The sequence below is a fragment of the Papilio polytes genome, unplaced genomic scaffold (genome assembly GCF_000836215.1).
Source record: "Papilio polytes unplaced genomic scaffold, Ppol_1.0 DF823731.1, whole genome shotgun sequence".
Taxonomy (NCBI): domain Eukaryota; kingdom Metazoa; phylum Arthropoda; class Insecta; order Lepidoptera; family Papilionidae; genus Papilio; species Papilio polytes.
Window position 1 is genome coordinate 5,050,267 of NW_013525473.1, and position 9,792 is coordinate 5,060,058.

At 32.4% G+C, this 9,792-nt stretch overlaps 1 protein-coding gene across 1 annotated transcript in view; it reads right to left on the reverse strand.

The window, feature by feature from the left end:
* Positions 1-1,430: 1,430 nt before the first annotated feature.
* Positions 1,431-9,792, reverse strand: part of LOC106103594 (neuromedin-K receptor-like) — a 12,723-nt gene continuing 4,361 nt past the window's right edge. Inside the window, exons 2-10 of the mRNA XM_013283376.1 lie at positions 6,338-6,469; positions 5,921-6,074; positions 5,580-5,754; positions 5,069-5,224; positions 4,440-4,499; positions 3,961-4,111; positions 3,614-3,810; positions 3,010-3,149; positions 1,431-1,543 (exon numbers count right to left, since the gene is read on the reverse strand). Of these exons, the coding sequence (XP_013138830.1) occupies positions 1,476-1,543; positions 3,010-3,149; positions 3,614-3,810; positions 3,961-4,111; positions 4,440-4,499; positions 5,069-5,224; positions 5,580-5,754; positions 5,921-6,074; positions 6,338-6,466 (1,230 nt within the window). The 5' untranslated portion in view covers positions 6,467-6,469 and the 3' untranslated portion in view covers positions 1,431-1,475. The remainder of the gene's footprint in view (positions 1,544-3,009; positions 3,150-3,613; positions 3,811-3,960; positions 4,112-4,439; positions 4,500-5,068; positions 5,225-5,579; positions 5,755-5,920; positions 6,075-6,337; positions 6,470-9,792) is intronic.

The window sequence follows — 9,792 nt, forward strand, 5'->3', positions numbered from 1 at the left end:
TGCAAATTATAAAATAGATGAAATGGATTTGTTTAAGGATGCCCTCTCGTCCCTCAATCCCTTGTTAAAGCCACAAGACATATTTACAGATGTAACTTAACCCGGAAACATATTGCTTTACATCCCTTCTACACTGAAGTAAAATAAGGTCAGATTAGAAATATAATTTAACTCTAACGGTCTGGTTTATTAAAACCAAACAATTACATTGTTTTGCTACGCCTACGTAGCAGATCTACGTTGTAGCTGACATCTTATCTGCCTTCGTAGCAAGTCTACGCCGTAGCTAAACGTTTGAAAAAATATGATATTTATATATTTCACTAACTAGTCAATGTTTATAAATTTGGATAAATCGAATAAATTCGTCAAAGTCAGGAATGATTGAGGGAACGTTGAAGATGAAATAACAAACAACTAACTACACTGAAACAATTCATGTGGAACAATATAATAAATTACTTTACAAACAAAACATTTACAACAATTTGACAGCAATTCATACATTCATGGCTACGTTTTAACATTATAAGTTGGAAAATATGAACGCGGTTTTCACTGGTAACAAAAGTCTGAGTTCTACAATATTCTAAATTGAAGTATAACGCTTAAGATCATGTACTTTTAAAATTTCCGGGTATAAAATTCCCGGGATTCGAGCAAAAGCTCAATGCAGTACTGATGCGTTCCAATGGAGATCCCAGGACCCTCAAATCGCACCTGAAGGCGGCCACCGAGGGGGTGTTTAGTGGGTAAAAATCTCACATAACCCTATCTTTTTTAAAAAACTAAAGACAGGGTATCTTTCTTTTTGCCGCGACACCAAAAAAAGGTGCTGGTTTCAGAATTTTTTTTGCTACAATTAATTCCGACAATATTGTCATTTGCACTATGAATATGAACATTTGAGTTATCAATTGTAAATGTTTTTGACTTGCAATATATTTTAAAGTACGAATATGTAACTTGACTGGTATTGCTAGAAGTAAAAAAAAACACAAATATTGGAATGAGAATTAATGAATCACTGGTCCGTTAATCAATATGAAATGTTATTTTCGAATGTGACATAAAGTTTTCATGTAACGGCATTGCGTTGAATTCAAATACCATCCATCGCTTTCTGTACTCCTAGTACTCCCTGGCCCTGTTCCAAACTGGTTGTTTTGGGCTTTATCCAAACTTACTAAATGTATGAATATTGTAATAGTTTGACTACGAAATAATTACTAAGAAGAAATTATTATTAAAGAAATCACAATTCAAAAATTAACATTTTTAATATTCTTTGTTGAAAATAAAATTGTCAAATGTTTTAATTCTGTTAAATATAAAACATACTAAAACATTTATAGTCTTAGTAGTAAAATAAAAAGTTACATTATTAACTATTAATGTTAAATATACAGTTACATCTAAATAATATTCTGTACAATATTCTTAAAGAATATAATATTATTTTTAAATATCTCCCATCATACTTTGGTTGTAATGTCATTCTCCATTGGGTTATTAAAGCTCTGTATCGACACTGAAACTGTACCTAGAAAAGAAACATTAATTACAATCATTTTTAATAAATATAACACTTCTCTCTAACATATAAACTCAAGATGCATTCAGCCAGCATAACTACGAAATACAAACGAAATATGTTATATCTAAAATAAGCCAAACTTCTAACTACGTTCTCAAATCCACAACAACAACAATCCTTAAAAATTCGTTAAACAAAATCAATTACAATACCAACTGATATCTAATAAGTCGTTTTGAAATCACTAATTTGGGGGACCCTGTGGATTTTTGCTGAATTTTGTCATTTTGCTTGAAACCTTGAATAAACCTAAGGAAAAAAACAAGAAAAATACTTAAAAGATAATATATCAAATGAGATAGAAAGTTTAGATATTTTATTAGTTTATTATTTATTTATTTTATCTTTAGTAAAGTTTTAGTATTTCATTTTTTAACTCGTTTTATTAAATACTATAACGGTTATAAATTTTATCTTCCTTTTAAACCTATTAGAGTACATTAGACGAGAAACGTGTTAAATAGTTTAGAAGGAAAAAGTTTCAAATGGATTGAAAACTTTATACTGAAACTAAGTCTTTTTAACTTTAAGTTAGCACTATAAGAACTAAGAAGCTAAATAAATATATAATAACAAGGTTTCGCCCGCGACTCCCTCCGCGTGGAATTAAAATAAAAACGAAAGTATGTATCCTATGTGTTCTTCCAGACTATCCTCTGCATATTAGCCAAATTTCATCGAGATCCGTTTAGCAATTTAGGCTACAAATTCTAACAAACAACCATCCATCCATCCATCTAAACTTTCGCATTTATAATATTAAGTATGAAGTATGATGGAATCCAAAAGTGCGTTGACCTCTTTGCTGTCAGTAAATTACTCTATGGAAATAGATTTTTCGTGTTCTTTGATACAAACGAATATATAAATATGTTTAATTGAAATACTGCTTTAATCTAATTTTGTACACGATTCTAACTTCTATAAATAATAATAATAATTTCAATATCAAAGGAGGTGATGAAAGTCAACGAGTCGTGTTATAATTTCAGGCAGCTGTGATATACATTCAATTTAAAAGAACTACAAAATATAAAAATTATATGACACTGCCTAATAGCATAGGATACTAATAATAAATGCCAGGTTCGAATCCAGCAAATTTTTGTTATGGAACTTCTTAGCACTATCACTGTAAGTGTCAATTATGATGACACTTTCATTAGCATATTGTATATTTGCTCAGTCCGCGACTCCGTCCGCGTAGAATTAAAAAAACACAAAAGCTAGAAGTCTATATGTTCTTTCATACTATCTACATGCCAAACTTTATACAGATTCGTTCAGCAATTTAGGCTAAAAACTCTAACAAACATCCATCTATCCATCAATCTAAACTGTTCCAGTCGAAACGTTAGTAAGATTAACGTATATTATTTACAAACTTTAGGTTTTAAATATAGTAAACTTACTTGTTCCATTTTTCTGCGTAGGCGAATATGAGTGAAGCGATCTGTCTAAATGTTGCAATTCGTACATGCCCTGTCTGCGCGCGTCCTTGTCTCCAAATGCACAACAACATCTTATGAATTGCCTAAAGCCTCTTCTAAATCTGAATTTAAGAATAAAATTTAAATCAATGATGCAACCTGCACATATCGACGAAGAAATTCAAAGATATGTTTTGAAGTCAACCAACCCGCACTTGGCCAGCGTGGTTGACTATGGCCTAGTCACCCCTTATTAGTGTAGGCTCAGAGCCCTTCGGTGGGGACGTGTAGTGAGCTGATGATGATGTTGATGATGATTTAAATCAATTGACCTTTATGATGTTAGGGTTCATATCAGTTGAGTGGCACAGCTGCTGGCTTTTGCCGGCAACGAGCATGTACTCGTATAAACGCTAACTTGCATGTCAATATTTGGCATACAATAAGCTAGTACGTTTGACGTCAGCATGCAAGTTTTTCAGCTACTGCGTAGGTAACGAGATCTTTGTGTTACATTTTATATTACTACTCATTTAAAGCAAATATTTATGACAGGAATATGATTGGTTAATTATTTAAGACTTACTTAATATTCATCCAGTATAGTATAATTGGATTCAACATTGAATTACTCATTGCCAGCCAGTAAATGGCGAGATATATCTCTTGTATAGGAGGGTAATTCGTCACTTCAGGATAATTCGAGGTGATGATGAAGTAAACGTGAAACGGCAGCCAGCACACCGCAAATATTACTACGATGACAATCATCATCTTCACCACCTGGAAATGTCAAAGGTGATGTTATAACAGTCACACAGATCGGAGTGTAAACCAGATAGCAAAATGAGATTTATGCGTTTTAAATTAGGTTTAATTTTAGATCGCAGTATAAATTCTTAATCTGAACTTTTGTAAAATTAATGTACTTACACGTCTTTTACTTTTCACATTATCTGCTTGGCGTTGAGAGCTCTCACCGATAGACTTGGAGCCCCACAACTCTCTTCCTATCCTAGCGTACGTGTAGGTCATCGCTATTATTGGTATGAAGTACGTCACCATCATAAATATTACATTGTAACTGGAAAATATACACGTTTATTTATTACATTTTTAATTATAATACAACAATCCATAGACAACCTTTTAGTCCCTTTTCCTTCTCGCCCTTTTTTATGAGAAAAAGATGGCAAGGAAACGTGGAATTGATGCTGGAAGAGACTCATAGGAAACATCCTCTTTATGTGCGTTTCCACCTCCGTCGATCAAGGTTAGGCAACGCATCCTTTGTTGCGAATGTCTATGGGAAGCGGTCGCTTCACCAATTTTGGCGGAACTCATTGGCCGCTTGTTCGTTTGCCACCTTATGATATGGTCAATAAAAAGATAAATACATTGAATTTACTCACATATATTCGATTTCAGATCTTGTTGTTAATCCGTCTGGCCATTCAGAGTAACATACTTCCCTGAAAGAAAAGACACATAGAAAACTTGGTTCTATAAAAATAAAGCAAAATCTATGATAAACAATATATTTAAAACAATAGACATTGAAAGAACTATAAATAACATTTGTTTGTCGAATTTCACATGTTTATCATCGTCATATCCCCAGCCTTATCCTACTCCCGTTGGGTCGGCGCACCAGTTTTTCGTCCTCCAAATAACTCTATCATCCGTCATCTCAGTCATCACTCCCTTCTTGATGATGTCACCTTGCACGCAATCCATCAATTTCTTTCTAGGTCTATCTCTACCGGTGTACCTAACTAACGTTCTCCTTGTTACATGCGATTCATCCCTTCTCATAACATACCCATACCAAGCTAACCTTTTACTCCTTATTTTCTCAACCACTGGGGCTACTCTTAAACTTCTTCTAATTACATCTTTGTCTTTTAAATTTTTTGAATACCTTGATCATAATTTGTCAAATCTTTTAGACATGATAATTGGAATTTGTGTTAAGGATTTTAATTATGATATTTTTAGGGGATAGACTGGAATACGTGTTATCAAACACATTTGATCTCACCTCACACTGCCATCAGGTAAATAGTCAAAGTCCGTTTTGAAATAGACAAGATTAGGGCTGCCGAGGAGGGCGCTGCCGAGCCATATTGCTGTCATAATGCCGAGTGTGGCTCTTTTGCCGAGTCTAGGTCTTAAGGGGTTAACTATTGCCATATACCTGGAACAAATTATATAGCACATACCATTTAAATTATTATATCCTAGTAATTATTATTTTTATTGGGTTGAGGATGTGGTAAGGGATTTTCTAGTTAATATCGTCAGATAATTTTTATTGTTTCCCTTAGATTGATTTGTTTTTAAAGTAGCATTATATAAAGATTTTTTAATCTACTCAAATTATAATTTGAGAACACAGTTACATAAGACTGTAAAAACGTTTTTGTGTACAGTGCGTGTGTGTGTGTGTGTTTAGTGACAAAATATGTTTTCCAATAATTAATTAGACTACGCGATAACGCCGTTGCCACAAAATAAAAAGTAAAACAAGTTAACTAAAACTTGATACTTACCGGTCTATACTTATTGCCATTAGTGTAAAAACAGACGCAGAAATGCTGACGACCGCAATGAATTGATTGAATTTGCAATAAAAGTATCCGAACGGCCAGTGACTATACAGCATATACACGAAGTTTATTGTAACATTTAATGTTGATATCATTGCATCGGCTAAAGAAAGATTCACTAAAATGAACAAAAGAAAATAATAAAAAAAGAAAAATAAATAATGTTAATAAGTTAATTGCAGCTAACTTTAATTTGACTAAATTATTGATATCCCTTTTTTACACAGATAAAGAGTGAAAGGTGGGTATGATTTCCTACTTTGGAACTGGAAATTAATAATTACCCAGTAAATAATTAGTAACAGTTCTCATTCTTTTATTAACAGCCACTATCCAGATGACGACAAAGTTGCCGAATGTTGCCGCGACCACAATGATGCAGAACAGAATTGACCATAGCACCTGCCGCCCAACTGGTAATACAAAAGGTTGGTATTCCTGAAACGTTACAAAATAAACAATAACATTTCAAGAAGAACACAAGGGATAGCTTTTTATTAGGATGTTATTTTTTTTAATTGACTTTTTATAAATAAGTATCCATCAAGATCGAAATGTCCTTTCCTGCGCCAAATCCACTTTCCTTTCCCAGTTTTTTCTTGTTATAACGATGTGAAAAATGAAGAAAACCTTGAGAAAGCAAAGAGAAGTTGAACCTTTTAAAAAAATAAGGAATTGTTTGAAATTAGAATATCACATACCTCAGTATAATTTCCCGTATCATTTATATAGGCGTTTTTATCTACATCATAAAATGTCACAAAGAAGTTATTTCCAGTGTCATTGAAACCTGATACATCAATAGATGCGTTATTTAAACTGGATGCCATGATCTGTAAAAAAAAAACATGAAATTAAAATTATCAAGCCGTATTTTTTGTAGTAAGTAAATTGTTTTATTTTTTCAAGAAACAATGTAAACTAGCGTTGAATTGGTTTGATAAATGACTACTAAAAACTACTATTCTTTTCAGAAAATCTCTCTTTTTCCTATGAAAGGTCAGGCTAAGAATAATTAGAGACGGAGCAATGCCTCAGGCCTTTTCTACGTTATTGTTCTATACGCTATTGTATGTGAAAACAAGTATGAAAAAGTTATTGATATATGGCTCGATTGGAGCTGAGAATTCTTACTAAGTCCGACCTCCTTTGTTTTCATTATTGAGAATACTATTTTGAATATAGAAATCTATTTTAAAACATAGACAAAAATTCCTTCAAACTATTTTAAGAAATTTTGAATGCGTGATTCACATATCGATAATTTTTCATCGAGTTTTTTGATAAATCATGAGATTTTAGTTCGCAAAAATGTGTATTATTCTATTTATTTTGGACCACTTTGCGAGCGTAAATTGATGAGGGGTAATTTATTAAGTTTTTTTTATAAAAACATAATACATCTAAGTTGTCGGTAATACGAATGTTGAACGCCACATTTCGATCGCTCGTAAACACACCGCTTGTGAAAAGATTTACTGGGTTTTTACAGACACGTTTTATAATAAATTTTAATCTGTTGTACGAGGAAGACTATGTCTAATGGTTTCAATATGGGATCATACTCGTATATCATTTTATTACAAGTAAAATATGTCATTTGATAAATCATAACTTCAGTCTAGTATTTTATAAGCAACTAGCTGTTCCCGTGCGACTTCATCCGCATGAAATTATAAAAAAATTATTTTATTGTTTACATTTGTTAAATTATCAATTACAATTGTCAAAATGACATGACGTGATGACAACCTTGCTTCCGTGATGTTGGCAGCAACTTATGGTCTCTTTGCCACATTAGGGTTTTTATCCAAAATATTTACCCCTTAAGTTTAATGGCGTTAAAATATATAGCCTAAAGCGGGACGCAAGTGTAGGGCTTTTTATTAAAAAAATAATTATTCAAAAATATGCTGTAATTGCTCACATCTAAGGCAACAAATAAGTGTGTGATTACGCTTTATTATAATAAGTATAGATATTCGTTAACCGCGATTTCGTTCTCGTGGAATAAACTATATATCCTTTCTATGTTTTTCAATGTTCTTAATTGTATCCTTATCAGTTCATAGAACACTTCTTATTATTGTTATAAATGCGATAGAGTGGATGGAGGGATGAGTGAATATTTATTAGAGTTTGTAGCCTCAACGTCTGAACGGATCTAAATGAAATTTATAGGCTACTTAGTTTTTTTCTAAGGATGAAGTCGTGTGCGTCTCGTCCATATATAAGTATGTTCATCGATTCTAACATTTGCGTTTATGTTACCAAGATATAAGTGCAATAAAATGTATGAAAATGAAAAATTTATTGATGTCCACATATTTTGTAAAATGTTTTATAAACGTTTTAAAAGCAGCCAAATTCAAAGTAATATTCAATGTAAATGTTTTAACATGACGTACGCAAATCCTATTAAAATATGGTTTATGTATCGTTTCCTTTATATCGAACAACAGGAAATCTGACGTTTGATACACTTTGACAAACATATTTTAATACCAACGTTTTATTTCAAAACGAGCTGTTGCCCGCAACTTCGTCCGCGTAGTATTAGAAAACATACGAACTATATAAATTACAAATAGCTACGTATTCCTCGGGAACCAGACATTTCTCGGGGATGAAGCGTATCCCATGTGTACTCCAAACTTTGTTTTATATCTGTGCCGAATTTCAATAAGATATGTTGAACCGTTGCAGAATGATCGAGTAAACATTAAAAAACTAAATTAATGAATCCCACGGGAACTGTAACTATTCCCGGCATAAAATAAGCCTATGTGTTCTTCCAGACTATGCTCTAAATCTGTGCCAAATTTCATGGATTTCCGTTCAGCCGTTTAGGCCACAAACGCTAACAAACATCCATCCATCCATCCATCTAAACTTTCGCATTTATAATATTAGTGATTAGTGATATTAGTAAGACTAATAAGATGTATTTACTTAGTTGAATTTTTAAATATAAAATTTTTAAATGATGAAATTAATGAAAGATATGATGGTCATATAATTAATAACAACGTGCACTTCCCAAAGTTTTTTAAACAGAAGTGGAAACAATCGTCGGAATAAGTATACAAATAATGAAGTCAAGAATTGCAATAAAAATCATTCTACGCTTTAAGTTGGACCAAATTACGTAGGTAAACTTTATTTTATTGTTTAGATTTGTTAAATTCTTAATTGCAAAAGTCCAAATTACCGTTACACACAATAACCTTGCTTCCTTAATGTTTGCTTTCTTGTAGTTTATGGTCCCTTTCCAACATGAAGGGTTTTTCCAATTCGTTTACACCCTAAGTTTAATAACGTTTAAATATATAGCCCAAAGCGTATCGTAGGTGTAGAGCTTTTTATTAAAGAACGGATTATTAAAGATGCCGTGATTGCTGACGTCCTACTCCACAAAGTAGTGTGTTTACGCTTTATTATATTAGTATAGATAGAGTATAGATTTATTAAATAACAGAAATTGGAATATATAATAATTGCCCACTCGTATTAGACTCACCTAGTTTTTGATAAGCCGTATGTAGAATTTAACATTGTTTATTTTCACCATAAGGTAGCTTTCATTTCTTTGCCGCTGCTTTATTATATTTATCTTGTATGATTTAAAACAAATCATGTTTATACTTCGTTCTAAAAAGTCAAAAATAGACCAAGATTTTGTAACGTATTTTGAAATAGTTCATAGATAATTAAACAATGACTTCTTAGGAATCCGCAGTGGTTATTGAGATTTTCTCTTAGATCCTTTTTCCTGATCGATTGAATGGTTAAAGTTAGTGGAAAAAGGGTCTAGTACACAGATACGATGTTTCTCTACGTACTTCCGTTTCGCATGATTACACTCACGCCCACAAGCGATCACTCAAGTGATATTCAATGAATGGACATCTGTATACACGGAGTTCGGCTAGCTGCCAAGAGAAGCCCTACCATATGTTGTTAATGTTTATGAAGTTACGATAATATTTTATTCTTACTCATTTTTTTATTTATATCACAATTCGAGAGCTGCTAAGTAAAGAATTTCTGTAATTTACTGTATTTAGAGTTGTTACTTTTCCAATTGTATTGTTAAACTAGCTATTGCCCGCGACTTCGTTCACGCATTATTAAGATAAAAAGTAGCTACCCTTCT